The following is a 20975-nucleotide window of genomic DNA, read 5'->3' on the forward strand; positions in this document are numbered from 1 at the left end:
CCATCTCTGATTCCAAATTCAATGTCTATCCATTTTCTTGTTCATTCCGAATAAGATATCCAATGGGCAATTAGTAAGGAAACCTTTGTCTTTGTAGATATGAACTCATCGTGGATAAAGACAAATTGGGTAAAAATAATCCAAGCAAAGGAAAAACAGAGCAGACTCCCGCCAGAGAGAGCAAGTTCTATTTTGGGGGCTCACCAATCAGTCCCCAGTATGTTAATTTCACTGGATGCATAAGCAACGCCTATTTCACCAGGTATGTTTTATGTCCATCATAAATTATCCAGTGTATCTGAGAAAGAAGTTACTAACATTGCTGAATAATTTTTTCCAGTAGGAAATACAATATTAATATTGTACAGTGGATTTTTCATTTGAGTAAAATTTGCTAAGCATGATTTATGAGGTTCCTTCTAATGCTAAGATTATATAATTGATCTTCTCAAAGAAAGGAAACTTTTAAAACTTTATAATAAAATAGAATAGTCATATATTACAAGAGGGAATGCCCTAGATGATGATTTTATTTAAAAAAAAAAAAATTCAAAAGCTTTATTTAAAGCTGTTCAAAAGAAGAGATAGAACACTCTTAATCCCACCCTTTTGCAGGGGTAGGGGAGAGGAGATGGGCAGGGTCCAAAAGGGTGATACACTGTGTATATTTTCAGGCTTCTTTTATATAATGATTTGTTTTGCTGGGTTTTTTTCCTTTTCTTCCTTTTTTTCTTAAAAATTATTATTTATTATACAGAATGGGTCAATGGGAGGAGAGTAGTAGGAAAAAATTGTCAATATCAAGAGATATAAAATTTTATTGTTAAAATTTTTGAATTAATAGAAAATAAAAATAAAGGCATACAGCTAGTTCTTTAACACAATGTTAGTGAATTTAGGAATTGAGAAATGAGTTGAAGTTACACATAAGAATCTCAACTCACACAAAAGAAATATTGAAAGAGAAAGCAGCTATCACTTCTCAGAAGTTCTAAGCACATAGATCACACATGAAAAATGCTTTTTGACTAAATCATGGTTTAATGTGTCTTAAGATCACAATGAAGCCAGGGGACCTTTTTAGATTTATTGATCTATCAATCAAAAAAGTATTTAAGAACTTACTATATTCCAGGCACTGAGATTATATGAATATTTAAAACTAAACATGTCATGTTTTATCAATAAATTTAGTATGTCAGTGATTTAATTTCCCAGTTTTCAAGAGCCCTTAAAAACATTTTTTAACCCACAACACAGGTTGGACAGGGATGTAGAGGTAGAAGATTTCCAACGGTACTCTGAGAAAATGCAAACCTCTCTTTATGAGTGCCCCATTGAGACAGCACCAATTTCTCTCCTGCACAAAAATGGAAAAAATTCCTCAAAGCCCAAAGTAAATAAGAACAAAAAGGTAAGTTGTATTGAGAAACTTTCTTAATTTCCCCTCACCAACTATTTAATATAATATTGGAGAGCCTAGTGTTCAATGGAACTTATTTATTTATTACATTTTTTGAAAGATGACATTTACTGACACCATAACATCAATTCAGCTATAGAAAAGATTCTACAATACAAGGATGTTGTTAAATATGTTCTCTTCATGTCACTCCCTCTGGTATCTTCCATTACACTTATCAAAATACTTCTATGTATCCCTCTTTCCCTATCTAAAATTAATTATTAAAATATAGGCTGTAAACTCCTATAGCATAATCCGAGTTTTCCTTTCCAGTATTGATGGAGGCTATTCAAACTCTTCATTAAGAAAATCTCTTTATACAGCAATAGTTATATTGTATGGTAATCAATTGTGAATGTTTTAGCTATTTTCAGCAATAGATGACCCAAGAAAATTCCAAAGGATTTATAATGAAAAATGCTAAACATCTTCAGAAACATAGAGTCTGAATGCAAATTAAAGCAAACTATTTTTCACTTTCTTTTTTTCTTTCATTTTGGGGTATTATGTTCAGGTTTTCTTCCACAAATGGCTAAATATGGAAATATGTTTTACATGATTGCACATGTATAACTATAGCAGATTGCTTACTGTGTCAGGGAGGATAGGGAGTGACAAAAGAATTGAATTCAGAGCTTGAAACATTTTTAAGTGTTAAAATTGGTGATGGTTGTGGGGGGGGTTATCATGTAATTGGGGCTATGCTTTGAAGAAGTGCACATGTTTAATCTATAATGAATTACTTGCTTTCTAGTGGAGAGGGTAGGTGGAGAGGGAGGGGAAAAACACAAACCTTGTATGGAACACAAGGTTTTGCAAGGGTGAATACTGAAAACTATCTTTCCATGTATTTTGAAAAATAAAAAATTCTTATGTAATTAGGGGGAATATTATTTATTTCAAAAAGAAAAACTCTGAATCAAAATATTATCATAACCAAAAAGATATACTATGGAATAATAGTCAATTTGTGTGTATGTGTGATTGTGTGTGATTTTCTTTTACCTATTTTCTGAAATTCAGTCCAAATTAAAATATCAGCCTATGATCCTATTTAATCACTCAATTTTAAATTCAAGCAAAAAAAAACTAGTAAGCTTAATTAAAATAGACAATCTTTTAAAATCTTATTATATCCCAAGCTCTTAAACATATGGAATTATTTTAATAGGAATAAGAATTAATAATAATTATATTTCATTTCCAATTTTAATTTATGTACTGAATTGCATCAGCATTTCCTTTAAAATGAAAAACTTATTAGTTCATTACTTCCTAGCATATTATATTGTCAATATCTGTTTTTATTTATTCTTTCAAAATATATACTCAATTTCAGAGAAGAAGAAATCCCAGAATTTAGAACTGAAAGAAACGTTAGAGGTCACTTAAGTCCAGACCCCTCATTTTTATAAACAAATAAACTAATGTTTAAAGAGGTTAAGTGCCTCACTTGTCCAAGGATATCTAAATAGTAAGAGGCATAGTGAGTATTTAAATCTAGGTCCCCTGATTCCAAATCCAGATCTAAATCCAAAGTAGCCCTTTTGGCTACTGGAACCCAGTTGGGGGAGGGATAAGGCAACAATGACACTATCAAGGACCCACAATGGTCCTTATGTTAAACCAGCAAACCAAATTGGGAAAGTAAAGAACACAGGTGCTGGGCTCAGAGGCATTGGGCTCAGATCCTATGCAACCTAAAGCAAGATCTTTAACCTTCCTATAAAATGATAGAGCTGGACAAACTGTGAGGTAATGTTTCAGATGTGGAAAAGTTTCCATTTCATTTCTATAAACCATTATTAGTGATTAATTTTGTTAACACTAATTTCCATTGTGCTATAAGAAATGATGAACTGGTTAATCTTAGAAAGATAAAGATGTACATTAAATAATGAGCAAAAAAGAGCAGAAGCAAGAGAACATCATACACAACAGCAATATTGTTCTAAGAACAATTGTTAAGTCATAAATACTAAATCAACTACCAAGGATCTATCAAGGAAGATATTATCCATATCCAGAGAAAGAACTGAAAGATATATGTATAGTATGGAATGTGTGGATGTGGATGTAGGTATATGTATTCATGTATGTATTTTATATATGTATTTATATATATAGATATATGTATGTACACATATATCTATATATATAGATAGATAGATATATATTTATACAAATATACACACAAATATGTATATGTGTATCTAAAGCTAGCCTGCTTTAGAGAGGGAGAAAAAAATAAAAGTATAGAGCAGAAAACAAAAGAAAACTTAGAAGGAAGCTCAAAAAAAAGTAGTTTGAAAATTATAAGTTATTTATTATATAATTTTCTAAAAATAAAAGTAAACAGTGTGAAATGAAAATTCATGGTTTTATACTGAATCTCCTATTTATGTTGTGTTGTTTACATGAAAATGTTCTTTTTCTTTTTTGTTTTTTTGTATTTAAATTTTAAAATGAATAAAACTTTTAAAGTTTTTAAAAACATGAATTTTTAGTGAATCTTGTCTATTACTATTTCAGTTCTATATTTTAATAGGATTTTTCATTTACTTTTTTATACAGAATGAGAAAAATAAAGACTCACCTCGGAATCCAATTGGCCTGAAAACCTTAAAACAGAATATTTCCCGGGACTCTCACTGTCAACTTTCTAGCAGTCCAAAAGCAATCTCCCATGCCTATCAATATGGTGGGACAGCTAACAGCCGCCAGGAGTTTGATCATTTAAAAGGAAATTTTGCTGAAAAGTAAAGTAAAACCCAATCCTTCTAATAATAATAACAATAATAACTTGCTTATTATATATGGTATAGTACTTTTAATGTTGCAAAATGCTTTTTATACATTATCTCTTTCAAGCCTGATAATAACCCTGGAAGGAAGAGACTATCATTATTCCAAGTTTAGAAATGCAGAACTAGAGACTTAAAAAGATGAAATACTTTTCCTAGGAATAATGATAGCTATAGAATGGCTATAAGATTTGGGGGAAGCTAGGGCAGCTAGATGGCATAATGGATAAAGCACCAGCCCAGGAGTCATTAGGACCTGAGTTAAAATCTTGCCTGAGACACTTAATACTTGCTTGCCTATGTGACCCTGGGCCTCACCAAAAAGAAGAAGAAAATTTATGGGAAGCTAAGTGGCCCAGTGGATAGTGTTGGGCCTAGATTCAGGTAAATTCATCTTCCTGAGTTTAAATCTAGTTTTAGACACATCCTAACTGTGTGACCCTGTTTGCCTCAGTTTCTATATCTGTAAAATGAACTGGAGAAGAAAATGGCAAACAACTCTAGAATTTTTGCCAAGAAAACCCAAAATGGAGCCATGAAGAATCAGACATGACTAAAAAACAACTAAACATTGATAGAAAGGATTTCTTTAGCTAAAAGGTCTCTAAATCATTGAAATAACAAATTATGTTCAAGATTCACCTATATATGCTTGTATATATACATATATTAATATAACTATAGCTACAAATATAATAGATATACACATGCATATCATATGTTTTATTGTTGCTCAGAAAAGAAAAATAATAATCAAGGCTTTTATCAATGAAGCCATGAACACATCTGAAATATTTAGAAAAATCATAAACTTAACAAAATCCTCTAATCTTCATAAACCAGTTGGTGTTTCTCCTTAAGTGTGAGATTCCTTGTCATTTGAACTAGACCAGCAAATATATTTTCCAAAGAACTGAATGCCCAAAATTTAATACCTGAAAAACTATTTTCTTAATTGGGAAAGTTTTCATTTAAGAAAGGTAAGTTTATAGGAATTAAATTTATCGTTCAATGCTACTTGACAAATGTTCATTAATTCTACTAAGAAAGACAATTTTTAATATCACCAATTGGCATTTAGATAGTATTTTTCTATTCTAAGAATTTTACAACCATCTGTCAATTACTCAACACAAATGTCTTTTTTGGGGGGAGATCAGAAATTATAGTAAATTCCAGTTTTCAGAGTTTTTTTTTCTAATTTTCATTTCCCAGGTCTCAGTTTTCTATTCGTTTGAAAACTCGCTCTGCCCATGGAATGATCTTCTATGTCTCTGATCAAGAAGAAAATGATTTCATGACTCTTTTTGTGGCACATGGACGACTAGTCTTCATGTTTAATGCTGGCCATAAGAAACTGAAGCTTAGGAGTCAGGAGAAGTATAATGATGGATTGTGGCATGATGTAAGTTGAAAAAAGAAAGTTAGTTGACTATTAAACATCTTGAACCAAAAAAAATAGACATTAATAGTTTAATATGAGTATAAGTTAAAATCCCTATTCTAGCATACATTTTTTAAAAAAATTTTCCTAAAATAAAACAATCCTGAGGCATCTGAAAAGAGACAAAGGCCTATCCTTTGATTCATAGATTGAAGTCAAAGAAAATAAGATTTCTTATTTCCACTGGACTTGATATAGTCAAATCTATAACGTTTTCTTTGCTTAAAGTATTTATTAAACATCTATTGTGTCCAAAGATACAATGAAGGATAGATATAGAAAAATTTAAAACAAAATCATAAAGGCAAGGCATGTGGAAATGGATCAGTGAAATAGCTATTTTGTACATACAAAACAGTATATGCTTAAGGACAAAATTAAGTGGTATAGATAATAGTTCTATTTGAATACAAAAATGCAAAGATGAGTTAAGTGGGACTTTTTATATACTATACTTGGAAATAAGCATTCTTAATAGAAATAATGCTATAATACTAAATCACTCTATCCTGAGTTTGATTAATATGAGTGTCAATTCCACAAATACATGAAGAGAAAAAGATGAAAATTAATAGTATACAATTTTTAAGATCATAAAACACACTGAAAAGCTGGAAGAATGACTCAAATGTGTAGCTTTAGGGAGCCAAGAAGGCAACAGGGCAGTCTTATTTTGAAATAGATATCTATCTTTCTATGGGTATATATATATATATATATACATATACATACACACACATACATAGATACACATGTATATACATATATACGTACACAGGTATGTGTGTATATATAGATTTATAATTGTATATATCTCTGTACATACATATATACATATGTGCACATATACATATATACCTACATATGTCTACATTGAATCAAATTTAGTGAAGATTTGTAGGACCACTGGCATCAAAAAAGGCAGTGTACCCTATGGGGAATTTCCCAAGATAACCAATCAAACAGCATGCATTTATTAAGTGTTTACTAAATACAAAGCATTATGCTAAGGATGGGACAACAAAGACTCTCTCAGTGGAGTCAATATGTACATATATGAGGATATATAAAATATTAGAGGGGTGTAAATGAATACAAAATAATTTAGAAAAGGAGATATCTTGATGCAATTTGACTGAGATTCAAGATTCTTCTCAAAATGTAGTAGAAGATAACCGAGCTAGCAGAGTGAAAGCAAAGGAAGACATCTTTATTCAAAGAAAATACAATATGTGAAGCAATCAGGGAATGGAAACAAGTGTGAGGGAGTGCTAAACCTGGTAGGTTTTTATAGGAATTTTATCTGGATTCAAGCAGAGCCAGATGTTGAAAGAAGAAATTGTCAATTCATAGGTATATTATACTTTATTTTAAATAAGAGATGGAAGGCTATGTATGAAGAACAGCAAGATGGCCAGTTGGCTGGACCCCAGAATATAGGAAGGGTAGTAGTGTAGATTGGCAAGGGAAAGATAAGCTGGGGCCATAAATTATTGGCCTTTAGAAGCCATACAAGAAAACCAAGAATTTTAGAAGTTGTAACCTCAAGTCACACATTGAAATAGTGGTCAGTCTGAAACTAGAACTTCTTTTCATTATACCATGCCATCTGACTTAAGCTTTTTTCAGCTGAAGATAATACAGAGGAAAATAGAGAATTAGCATATGTAATTACATGTTAAATTATTAGCCAGGTAAGAAAATGCATGAATATAAATGGCTTCAATATAGATATATTTGTAAAATTAATTTACATTTAAATTAATTTAATTATATGAAAATATAACCATGTAAAATGTAAGATACATTTAAAAGACTTCAAATGTAAAGGAGTAGTGTGTTTTTTACCAAAATGAAGCTTTTTCATCTCACAGTAAATGTTTGTTATTTTAACCGTGTCTTATGCAATTTTTTGTTCACTATATGTAACCTCAGCCTTGTCCCTGTGGTATTTTTCACTTTCTTACATTAAGGTGATATTTATTCGAGAAAAAAACAGTGGTCGTTTGATAATTGATGGTCTCCGGGTCCTAGAAGAAAGCTTTCCTCCAACTGGTGCTGATTGGAAAATTGAGGGTCCTATTTACTTGGGAGGTGTTGCTCCTGGAAAAGCTATTAAAAATGTCCAGGTAATCAGTCATTCAACAAGCATTTGTTAATTACTTAATAGGTGCCAAGCAAACCACATACATATACATAAACAGAGTCATAGCGTTATAATTTTAGAGCTAGATAAGACTTTATCTATTCTTCCCCTTCTATCACCACTCTGTCCTCTCACCACATTTGACAGATTAGAGAAAGCAGTATTATTATTTGTTTTATCAGAGACAGGAGCTAAGATAAGCAAGGCTACTTGTTTACTACATCTGAGAGGTCCAAGTTTTACATCCTGTATAACATTGTGCTTTCAGCCAATCAATAGATAAAATGTAAAAAATAAGTTCTATGATGTTTGATTAGCCAGAATGGCCCACAAGCACTATTGTCCTTATTTTCATACAATAGCAATGGCTGTTTTTAAGAATAGTTAGCAATATTCAGTTAATCAACACGCATTCTTGGAGCACCTGCTGTGTATTTGGTATTGCACTATAAGCTGAACCCTAAAATAAAAATGAAGCAATTCTTGCCTCAAGGAACTTACACTCTACCAAGGAGAAACAAGTAAATACAAAATATATAAGCAACTTCTGATAAGCCAGGCAGCAAAGTAATAAAGCATAATAAATTGAATACTTAAATGTTTAAATATTTAATTCACTTCATGAGTGTGTGAAAAATTCTTTGACTTAACTGCCTCAGATTAACACTATTAATACCAAATTTTATCTACAATGAAAGTTTAAGAAAATAGCCTGTAGACAAGACAAAAAGCAGCTGTATTAGATAGGACCAGGCACTTGAATAGTTGAATAAGTAAAATACAAATATTCCTTGATACTTTCCCTTAATTCTTGTAAGCCTTGCATATTTGCTCTCCCCCCCTGCTTTAATGTGTTTATAGAAAACATGAGAAAACTGATTTTTTAAATTAATATTCCATTAATCTCTTCTTCCCTCAGATCAATTCAGTCTACAGTTTCAGTGGTTGTCTTAGCAATCTTCAGCTCAATGGGACCTCAATTACTACAGCTTCTCAAACATTCAGTGTGACTCCTTGTTTTGAAGGTCCAATGGAAAGTGGAACATATTTTTCATCAGAAGGAGGATATGTGATTCTAGGTAATATGATGCTAAATTATGTGATTCACAGATTGCTTCCTATATTAGGGAAGATGAGGGGAAGAAAGGAGAGAGGGAAAAAATGGAAATCAAAATCTTATAAAAATAAATTTTGAATACTATATTTACATGTAATTGGAAACAAATAAATACTATGAAGTTGGAAGAAGATAAATAGATAATATGGCTTATGAAACATTTCTTCATTGGTAGCAGCTAGATAGGAATAACTTGAGCTACAGACAAGAATTTCACAAAACTCCCTATCAAACTTCCCAAGATGACTCTTTCCATCACTATAACTTTTCTTCCTTACTATCTCGATCAAAACCACACCATGCAGATAACAGTCATTTATCAACAGGGTGAGAAAAGAGGATGAATTTACCTTAATACAAATGAAAAACAGATTGAAATCTGAAAGAAAAGTTAACTCACTACCAAATCCTGTCTTTACTCACTAGAATATTTATTAGTAAAATTTAAAGTCTGATAATTAGAATTATGAAACACTATGAGCTGGCACTGAAAAGATTCTAGCTCTTATCATAGAACATAACATCATATATTTAGAGCCGAAAGGGACCTTAGAAGCCATTAAGTTCATCTCCCTCATTTTACAGTTGAGCAAACTGAAGTTTAAATAGGTCTTCCAAAAGTCATACAAGTAATTAAATGACAGAACTGGAATTTAGAATCACCTGATTCTAAACCCAGTCCTGTTTCCATCAGACTACAGTGGCTCTCTTCTACTGCTTTTTTGGCTCCTTTTTGGTCATTCTTATTCTTTAATTCTTTAATAATTCTGATTCCATTAGACTCCACCCCTTTTCTACTTGGTTCTATCTAGTTATCCACAGATCCCATAGTCCATACCTATGAGAAAGTTTCTTTAACTTTGTTTCCTGATTGAGCATCTCTAGTAATTTACTAATGTCTTCTATGCCCCCTAACTCCAAAGACACCTCCTGAAACAAAGTTTCACTTTCCTACCCACATCCCAAGATTTCCCAACTGCAAAGAATCAACAGTTGCCTGGGAACACAATTTTTCCTAACCCGAACACAATTTTATATTTTCTCTTTCTTACCCACTATCACTACACTCATAAACTCACATCTCTGTGCCTTTTATTTCATTCAAACCATAAAAAACATTGTCTAATCCTTGTCTTCATAAAATCTTTATATGCTCTAAAACTTCAAAAAAAATTCCCAATATAGTTTTGTTTTATTGACTATTTCTCAATTACATTTTAACATTCTTTTTAAAAAAAATTTAAGTTCCAAATTCTCTCTCTTTTCCCCTCCCTCTTCCTTGAGAAACAGGTGAAGTCATATAAAACATATTTCCATATTATCCATGTTGCAAACACGCGCAGCCCCAGAAAGTTTTAAAGTATACTTTGATCTACATTCAGACTTTTATCAGTTTTTTTCCTCTAGAAATGAAGAATAATTTTCTTCATGAATTCTTTAGAATTGTCTTGTATTATTGTATTGATGAGAATAGCTAAGTCATTCACAGTTAATCATCATTACAATTTGCAATTATTGTGTACACTGTTCTCCTATTTCTGTTTATTCCACATTGTAAAAGTTCACATAAGTCTTCCTATGTTTTTCTGCAACCATCCCCTTCATCATTTCTTATAGCACAATAGTATATTCTCACAATCCTATACCACAACTTGTTCAGCCATTCTCCAATTGATAGCCCCTCGATTTCTACTTCTTTGCCACCACAAGAAGAGCTGCCATAAATATTTTTATACAAATATGTCCTTTTTCTTTTTCTTTGATATCTTTCGGATGCAAACCTAGTAGTGGTATTGCTGTATCAAAAGATATGCACAGGTAATAGGCCATAGGACATAATTCCAAATTGTGCTCCTGAATGAAGCAGCTCATACCTGCACCAACAACAGATGTAACATTTTCTGTTATTCCCCTTCTTTGGTTATGGTGTCACTTTTTGTCTTAATCATACTCATTGTGCCATTTTCTTAGTATACAGTGTGAGATATTGATCTATACTTAGCATCTGCCAAGCTGGAAAGCAGTTTTCTCAGAAAAATTTCTGAGAAAATTTTTCTCAGAAATTTTTTGTTAAATAACCAGTTCTTGTCCCAAAAGCTTGGATCTTTGGGTTCACCAAACACTAGATTACTAAAGTCATCTACTATTGTGTGTTGTGTGCTTAATCTATTCCAGACTGCTTTGATGACTGCTGCTTTGTAATAATCTTAAAATCTGGTCTGGCCTATTTTCCTTCACATCTTTTTCATTTGTTCCCTTGATATTCTTGATATTTTTGGTAAACAAATTTTTAAAAAGAAAGCTGGCATATATAGGGCAAGGAGAGAGTGTGCCTCTGAGGATTTTTGAATTCTAATTTCCAGGGAGTCTTCTTGTTGTTTAGAAGCTTTTCAGTTATGTCCAACTCTTTATGACCTCATTTGGTGTTTTATTAGAAGAGATACTGGAATTATTTGATATTTCCTACTCCAGCTCATTTTACAGATAAGGAACTGAAGCAAACAGGGTTAAGTGACTTGGCCAGAGTCACACAACTTGCAAGAATATAAGATCAGATTTGAACTCAAGAAGATGAGTACTCCTTATTCCAGTTCCAGCACTCTATATCCTGGACGACCTAGCTCTTCCTTCCAGGGAATAGTGATGCTTTATAAATTTAATAGTGATGCTTATAGCTAATGTTAATATGGCACTTAAGATTTAAAAGTTGCTTCATATACATCATCTCATTTAAGCTCATGATAATCCTGTGAGATACAGCAAGTAGTATCCCCATTTTATAAATTTGAAAACTGAGGTTTGGAGAAGTTCTGTAATTTGCCTATAGTAACACAGTTCATAATACTACAGCATAATGAAAATACTTACTTTGTAAATATTTACTGGAGTATTGAAATTTTTAAATAAATCATAAAATGTAAAATCTACACCTCATAGAATCAAATAAAGCATGGGGGGAGTGGAATATGTTCTACATGACTGTATATTGATAGCATTTCTCTCTACAGATGAGTCTTTCAATATTGGATTGAAGTTTGAGATAGCCTTTGAAGTTCGTCCCAGAAGTAGTTCAGGAATCCTGGTCCATGGTCACAGTGTGAATGGAGAGTACCTGAATGTTCACATGAAAAACGGTCAGGTAAGAACTTATTCACATCTTCTATCCTTGGATTCTTGATTAGAAAATTATTTCTATTATGGAATGGTGAAATAAAAATACTAATAAGATAATGGAGAAGTAATAAAATTACATTTGAATGTGAACATTTTAATTCCAATGAACCTTTTGAAGTTCCCCCCCCCCTTAGTATATTGTTGTCAATAAAAGCTACATGACAAGAGCACTTTGCACAAAACATTTGGTTTGTTGGAGGGGGTATCAGTGGCACCTGAGATCCCTGGTAACTGAGATGACTGCATAATAAATGTTGTATTTGAATTTAATATTTGAGAATAGCAAAGTGATACAATACTCCTCTCCCATCCTGTTCCCCCCAGTCTCCACCAAAAAACTATAAGGAATTTTGTCAAAGCAAAGAAAGTGAATGTACTGTTTCATAAAACAAACTATGACCCTAAAAGCACATAATCAGACTCTTTACCAGAGACCACCAGATTTGATCTGTATCCTCTTCTTAATGATTTGCAATCTGAAACTTTTCAATTATAATTTAAAATGACTTCTACTACAAAATATTATCACATTAGAATCATAACAGGCCTGCTAATTGGCACAGTATATTGAGCATGGACCCTAGAATCAGGAGGACCTGAGTTAAAATCCAACCTAATCAACTGACCTTAGGGAAAATAACTATACCCTGGTTTCCTCAGCTCTTGAATCTACAAAATGAACTAAGGAAAACTATGTACTAAACTATGAAATGAACCACAAAAAGGAAATGACAAACCACTCTATTATCTTTGCCAAAGAAACCCCAAATGGGATAGTAGAGTATAGTAGGACATGATTTAACACAATCTTAAGAGTCTTGCATATAAACACTAATAAAGAAAAAGCTACATTTTCAATGATGTATCAGATATATAAAATAGCTTATCTAAGCTCACGTATACTTTTTTCCTGTTAAATCATATAAAATTCCAATAAGAGAATGTCATCTATTATCTGTCTTTGCTATTCTTTCCCTATGCTTTCTTTTTTTTTCCCCCCTAAAATTTGTCACTATTTTGATTTCTCACTTGGGGACTTGAATATATAGATTACTTGACTTATCTGGCAAAACAGTGTCCCCTAGTGTACAAATACAGAATAAATCTTTTTGTCTGAAACTACGAATGGGTTATTTATCTTTGTTTTTCTGTTATACAATATATTAGGAATTCTGTTTCAATATGGAAAATTCAAAGTATATCTGAGGAGAAAATGAAATATAAAATAATTTTCAATTAATTAAGTGGATAAGTGATTTTATATTATTTTTACAGGTCATAACAAAGGTCAATAATGGTATTAGAGACTTTTCTACTTCAGTTACACCCAAACAGAGTCTCTGTGATGGCAGATGGCACAGAATAACAGGTGAGTAAAAAAAGAATAGACATAAACACTCATGTATGTTGAAATTTATGTGGAATGTAGACTGAGCAATATTATAGATGGAATGATCATGTGATCAAAATAACTTAGGAAGACATATATTGACTCAATCTTTTCTAGGGTTAATTCTACATTCTTTGAATCATGGCATATTCATGATACTTTTTTTACTATAATCAAAACTATTAAATTTTAAATTAAAACATATTATTAATTGTTATGTCTATCTAATTCAGTGCATGGTTAAAATTAATTCAGTGCATGGTTAAAATTACCTTAAAATATACATTATAATTATACACTTAATTTTCCAAATTTAAAATATATGAGAAAAGTCTTCAAATTATTTTCTTATTCCTTAACTGAAAAATGTCATTTTTAAATTTTTAATAATACTAATAATAGCCAATATTTATCTTGAACTTTAAGGTTTACAAAGTACTTTATTCACACTACCTCATTTTTTAATTTTTTGAACCATTACTTTCATTTCTAAATATATCACTCCTTGCTTCCTTCTCAGATAGCAAGCCCACAAAATCCCTAGTTCATTTGCTTGTCACAAATTCAGATGTAGACACTGTTTATTACTCCATTTTAAAGATAAGGAAACAAATTCATAGAGATAAAGCTGGCACAGTTAGTAAGTATTAGAAGTGGAATTCAAACTCAAGTCCACTCCCAATTCCACTTTTCTCTAACTTTTGTTATAGAACAATGAGATCTTATATGTCATTTTGTATATGAATGTGTGTATATATATATATGTATATATATATATATATACACACACATACATATATATATATATATACATCAGTAGACACCTATATAAATATATATAAAAAGAAAGAAAAGTATCCTAAATAACAGATAATATGCAAAGTAAATTCAGTTTTTATATACAAAGTAAATGCTGTTGGGTATGTTTTATAATCAGCTTTTTTATTGCATTTCAGTTATTAGAGATTCCAATGTGGTTCAACTGGATGTAGATTCTGAAGTCAACCATGTGGTTGGTCCCCTCAATCCAAAATCAGTTGATCACAGAGAACCAGTATTTGTTGGAGGTGTTCCAGGTAAGATTTTTAAGTTAATGAATTAAGGTTACATGTATTAAGCTCTTACATTGAGGAAACAAAGACAAGAAGGAAAAAAATGTAATGCTGCCTACCTTCAAGGAATTTAAACATTACCTACAGGAAAATGTTGGCCATCAAAGGGAGTTTGGGCCTGAGAAGACACTAGAATGATGGGTGAAGCTATTGTACAATTATGGTGTTATTGATTCAATTGAGGGAATGCCAAAACTAGTTTCACACAACTGTCATTACATTGTTAAAAATCCCTTGGTTATTGATTTTCATCCTTCATCCAAAAATGCCAAAGGACACTCTATAATTTCATTTCTTAGCATTCAAAGTTGTGAGATTGTACCCAAAATCCAGAAAAATTAACAAAGAACTAGAAAATATGAAATTCCTAAGATAAAATATTTTGTCCTAACTACTCGTCATTGCCATATATATATATATATTTGCAAAATCCATAAAAATACCACATCCCCAATCATTGAAAACAAGAGTTAAGGAAGAAATTAGTCATGTAAACTGTTCCAGAATCATGGGAATTTTGGGGACCCCCCCACACAAACATACACCTAAGCTTGCTGTCACTGCCCACAACTGACTAGAGGAGGGGAAGGACATATATTTTCCCTTCTCCAAAATCAATTAAATGGAGACAACAGCTGCATCCATCTGCAGAAAAAATCAAAAAAGGGGATTGTCAGTTGTGATCCTATAAACATCACTAAAGCTAATCAATGAAGAATGCAGAATATTTTAGAATGGTATTAAGAAAATGTTTTAAAGATTAAAAAGGATTGGAGTTTTTTAACTTTCCTATGAACCAAACAAAACCTTATATTTTCTTTATACCTATTTTCATTTCAAATGTTTATTAATAGTGGCAGAAGTTGAATTCTGGGTCCTAAGTATAAATGTTGCAGCTAGTAGAGCAGACATAGGATTAAGTTTTCTAAACATTTGCATTAGGGATTTTTAAAGATTTTTCATCTATTTTCTTGCAAAAGTATTACAGACTACTTCCTTCCAAGGCATTCACCTCACCTTTCCCAAGTACTTTAAGAAAGTAGTGGAAGAGCACAAAGGGTGGGAGGTGAGAGTGGGGGGTGAGAATCATCAATAAATTTCTAAATTTGTAGTTGGAAACACTGAGCTCCCTTTGCCTTCCAAGTCTTCCAAAAAGCAGCAGAAACAAAAATAAGTATTTCAGAAGCTAGTGAAAGTGATACATATAGGTATAAAAATGTGCCCTTTTCTCCCTACTCCACTGCTTTAAAAAAAAAAAAAATCATCCAACCACCACCTCCTTCCTTTTGCAGCCAAAATTCTCTTCTGAAATATAACTCTAGCATATTCAGAAAATTGACACTATTTCTACCTTTCACAATTTTCTTTGGTGCTTAAAATCCAAAGCCATGCCAAAAAAACATACATACTTGCTAAAGCTTATAATCCTATTTCCTATATATCATCATATTAGATTTTTCTGTTCCTATCTGGCACTGTCCCCAAAACAAAAAAGGGAGGAAAATATTAATGGGAAAATATTGTAGGTGAAATTCACAAGTAGTTTTACTGGAAAATAGTAAAAAATGGGGCCATAAGGTAGTGTGTGACCTAAAGTCAGAGCTGAATTCAAATGTGACCTCAGCTAACTACCTAGCTGTGTGACCCTGGACAAGTCACTTAATCCTGCTTGCCTTGGTTCCTCATCTATAAAATTAATTGGAGAAGAAAATGGCCAACCACTCCAGTATCTCTCTGGAGAAAACCCCAAATGAGGTCACAAATTGTCAGATATGACTAAACAACCAAGTAAATAGTAGTTTCCCTAAATATTATTGGTCTTTTAGACCCTATTTTTCCAATCAAATTAACTAATATTTGCTGAATGCTTGTTATGTACAAAAATCTTTCATCGGTATTATGCTCTAATCTACAATCCTTGCCTTTAACCAAATCATGTACCTGTTTCTAAATCAGCCAATCTTTTTTTATTCTATCATTGGTATTCTCTAATTCTGTAATTGGTTTTCATACTTTGTATATGGAAGAGAGATGTCAAGTTACAGCAATTCACTTCCATGTGGATTTCATAGCTTTTTTTAAAGTTTCTTAAATTCCCCTTCTTCTCTAGAATCTTATGATTCTATTGCAATTTTAAGTAGAAATTGGATTTCTCCTCATACTTACATGCAGTATGGTCTCTCTGGATATGTATCTTCATTTTTGTTGGTCAACCTATAACAATTGCATGAAGATGTCCCCTTTGTTGTCCTGACCATTTTCTATTCCCCTTTCTGAGTTACTAATTTTTAAGTATCTTCCAACTTTTATCAACAATGCCAAACTCTATCTGTGTTTACTTCTCTACACAACAAAGGAATAAGCTTTACCTAAATGGAATTTAAATTTTCTGAATGTTTCTAATCTCTCAAAGGTGCTTTGCCTTACATTGTTTCTATGCTCCCAATTCATTTAATCATGCCTGTGCAATTAATAAACATGATTTATGTGCTCTCTTAAAGATTATTAATTAAGATAAAAATAAAATAAGTTTAACACAAGCCCCTATGACATACCACTGGGCCCCTGTGGTGTGCCCAATTCAGAGCAATGACATTTTTCACTTTCTTTGTTTACCATCCAAAATCTCATCCTCTGGAGAGAAAAAAGGCTCAAGCTCATATGAATATGTATATTTTATATGAGATTTAAGAATCTGACTAAAACACAAACTTGGAGGTAATAATATAAAAACAGAAAAGTTAACAAAATTCAGTGACAGACTCAGAATCAGACTCAAAATGAGTGATATAAAGATGAAATTAACTGTACAAAGTCTAAGAGGTTCATGAAAATTCACAGCTGAGACTTTAACAATGGAATCACATCATATACTCATAATTCATACTTAGGCCCCCAAAAAAGAAAAAAAGTAAAAAGGAGATAACAATTTAAATAATGCTGGCTCTTCTCCCCACATCTAATTCTGCTACTGTGATCTCCATAGTAAACATGAGATGGTAGATGTGAATTTGCTGTTTCCTCTAGAGGTCTTGCTTCCCACAAACTTTTTTGTAGGACCTCTCACCTTAATTTGTGGGATTTTGGAATCTCCTCTTAATCTAAATCACAGATAATCTTTTTTTTTCTTTGAATAGGAAAGCTAATAGCTGATCTTCCTAGAATTATGATCAATTAGAAACCCCCTGCTATAATAACTTTGATTTCCTTGACTTGACTTTTGCCTGTATCTTGTTTCTTCTTTGAAAAAAAAAAGATGCATGGATGTTTTTCCCCTTTTGGTCTTTTCTTCTTTCACAACATGACTAATGTGAAAATGTTTTACATGATTGCACATATGTGACCTTTATCAAATTGCTTACCATTTTAGGGAAAGGGAGAGATCGAGAAGGAGAAAATTTGAAACTCAATTTTTTTAAATGAGTGTTTAAAATTGTTTCTATATATAATTAGAAAAAACAAAATACTAATAAAAAGGAAGTTGAAGCCATGCTCAAAGTGATTACCTCCTAAAAGAATCACTTATGCATGAAACTTTAAAAATATTTTTCCTTTGATCATTAATTTTCCTGCCAGTTAAGTCTTTATTTCTATTTTCTTTTATTCAAGTAGAAATCCTACTTCTCCTCTTTCTCCAGATTATTAGTTGTTTAGCTGAGTATTATGAGAAGAAAAAATAAAATTAACATTCAATTGTTTATAGTCATTTCAGTTCTGTCTGGATACTTTCTGAGACATATTGATTTCTATTTAAAAGTTCCAGGGGTTTCATGTGGCTCAAATGGATGTGAAGTACTTTGCAAACTCTAAAGCACTATACATATGCCAATTATTATTGTTGGTGGTGGTGATGATAGTGGTGGCGTTAATAACAGTAGTAATCATAGTAGTAGTTGTTGTCATAGGAGGAGCAGCAGCAGGAGCAACAGCAGAAGCAGAAGCAGTAGCAATCATTAAAGCCTTTGTAGCCTTTGGCTACAATTAGCCATTGTAGTAGTTACTAGACAAAGTCTGGTGATAATTTCAGTCTCTAAACCTTGTCTCCTGTTGAGTTCAAGCAATATTTATGCAGGAGTGTACTAGTAACTGTTTAACAACAAGGCTCTCTAGGGGTAAAATGTACACACACACTTTTAAGTTTAATCTGTATTATTAAGAGTTTTTAAATCTAGACAATGGATAAAACCATAAATCAAGCCCTTATTTCTTAAGTATTGATCCTCATATAGAAAATTTAACAATTATAAATCCCAGCATGCTCCCACCCCCTCCTTCCTTTCCAGCTACACCTGTTTTGACAATCCTATATTGAAAAAGTAAAGTTTGATAATGTGAGATTTTCACCATACAAGATGATTCCATAAACTAATCTCTGAGTGAGAAGCAAGGCCACTGTATGATGCAAATATTAACATTTGAGCCCTGGATACAAATGAATTAATTGAATCACAAATAGAAATGTCACCATAGAAATCAAGGCAAAATTTTATATATTTCAAAGAATAGTTACTCCAAAAAATACCAGTTATTTAACTGAGTTTTCTTAAATCTGAATCTTACAAGTATATAAGGACTTTATGAGGCTGTTATATACTTTCCCTAAGAGTTGGGGTTTCACAAGTGAACTGTCTACAGAAAAGGGAAGATGGGTAGTTACCGTCATCAGGATCTCTCTATTATTTGGTTCTAACGACCTAAAGTCAGATTCTGCCCAATCTAATTCAGTTATTAGCTACTATTTTTATGTGTAAATCACCATGATCTTGTTTGAAACATTATATTTTTTTCACAGTGCAAAAACATCTGGGACTGGGGTGAAATAATTCCTCTTCTTGATTCTTGCAGAGTCTCTCCTGACACCAAGCTTGACCATGGGTAGACCCTTCTCTGGCTGTATCCGAAACTTCGTGATTGATGAACGTCCAGTAAGCTTCAGTAAAGCAGCATTGGTCAGTGGTGCTGTGAGCATTAATTCTTGTCCAGCAGCCTAATATTAAACCTAGTGCAGCAACCAAAGTACAAAGTTCTTTAGAGCACTGAACAAACAAAAGACCTACCAGCAACAAAGAACAGCATCTCTTTTTCTAAACAGAAGTACCTATGTAGTGAACAAGATTAAATGAGTCATGAACTCCTAGAGATGATGGATTGTATTTAGGATTTCTCACTTGAATGTTCATTTTCGATCTTAAATATTTACAGTTGAAAACCAAAGGAATGCTAAACTTCTGTGTACTGACAGCACAGTTATTTTATGTTGGTAAGGTGTCCTGATCCTGTCTGTAAAAAATAAAATAAAATAAAAACCTTGTTTCTAAACATGTCATGGTATATGTTTTCAATGTGCTGAGAGATTAATTTAATCATTATTTTTCAGGCAGATGTTATAAAATCTTTATGCAATCCCAAACTTTGCTCTAAACTTTATTTATTTTGGAAAGATTTGCTAATATATTAAAGAATATATCTAGACAATAAATTTATTAATACAATTTTGTTGTTCTGACAGGAAAATAGTCATATTTGTTGTTTGTAGTAGATATAAAGAGTTTTTAATCTTTAAGAAAGTATGTAATGCCAGAGAAACTGAGGCAAAATAGAGATTAGAGAGGTTTTTTTAAATATTTTCTTGAAAGGGAGAGATTTACTGGGACCAAATGGATCCATGATTTGGTCCCAGGGCTGAATGAGACTTTCATCTCCAAGAATCCAGCATCTAGCCAGCATCCAGCAGCCCATGTGAGTTCTCCATGACATATTTATACACAGTAGCTAAACAAAGGCCCGGGAGTAGAGTCCAAAATCTGGTGAACGGGAATCTCCAGGCAAGAACCATCAACTCAGCTCTGACAGGTTGGGGGGTAGGACCACAAATTCTAACAAGCTGGGAGTTAAGAAAGTGTCTGACTATAGACACAAAGTCTGGAATTCCCCCTTTCTGAGTTTACACATTGATAATTTATAACCTTGGAGCAAATAGCCCTGAGTTATATCAGTCTTCATGAATGGGGGGGGGGGGGGGGGAAGAGGTTTGCAAGTAAAGAGATTGAGGCAGAACAATTAAGGAAATCAAACAGGACCAATTAGGGAAACTGAGGAAGAACAATTAGAACTGTGGCACAAGTGGGTGAATCCATTTGGCAAGAAAAGAGTAAAAGGCAATTAGATCAACTGAACAACAGAAAACAAATTTCTGTTTTCTATCACATGTATTTCTTGATTTATTTTAAAAATCAATCAGGGGTTAGTATTATGGCTGGACTTCATTAATAATATTGGTATAAGACAAGCAAGCAGTAAATAAATATCATTGAGTGTTCACA

General features: G+C 32.3%; 1 protein-coding gene across 2 annotated transcripts in view; it reads left to right on the plus strand.

Moving 5' to 3' along the window:
- LAMA4 (laminin subunit alpha 4) overlaps nucleotides 1-19971 on the plus strand; it is a 174786-nt gene extending 154815 nt beyond the window's left edge. For both annotated transcript variants that reach the window (XM_074310060.1, XM_074310061.1), the window contains exons 29-38: nucleotides 98-262; nucleotides 1261-1414; nucleotides 4040-4224; nucleotides 5485-5674; nucleotides 7687-7842; nucleotides 8779-8938; nucleotides 11985-12115; nucleotides 13426-13519; nucleotides 14497-14616; nucleotides 19498-19971. In XM_074310060.1, coding sequence (XP_074166161.1) covers nucleotides 98-262; nucleotides 1261-1414; nucleotides 4040-4224; nucleotides 5485-5674; nucleotides 7687-7842; nucleotides 8779-8938; nucleotides 11985-12115; nucleotides 13426-13519; nucleotides 14497-14616; nucleotides 19498-19643 — 1501 coding nt within the window. In that variant the 3' untranslated portion in view covers nucleotides 19644-19971. The remainder of the gene's footprint in view (nucleotides 1-97; nucleotides 263-1260; nucleotides 1415-4039; nucleotides 4225-5484; nucleotides 5675-7686; nucleotides 7843-8778; nucleotides 8939-11984; nucleotides 12116-13425; nucleotides 13520-14496; nucleotides 14617-19497) is intronic.
- The last annotated feature ends 1004 nt before the right edge of the window (nucleotides 19972-20975 follow it).

The sequence above is a fragment of the Sminthopsis crassicaudata genome, chromosome 4 (assembly GCF_048593235.1).
Source record: "Sminthopsis crassicaudata isolate SCR6 chromosome 4, ASM4859323v1, whole genome shotgun sequence".
NCBI classification, from domain to species: domain Eukaryota; kingdom Metazoa; phylum Chordata; class Mammalia; order Dasyuromorphia; family Dasyuridae; genus Sminthopsis; species Sminthopsis crassicaudata.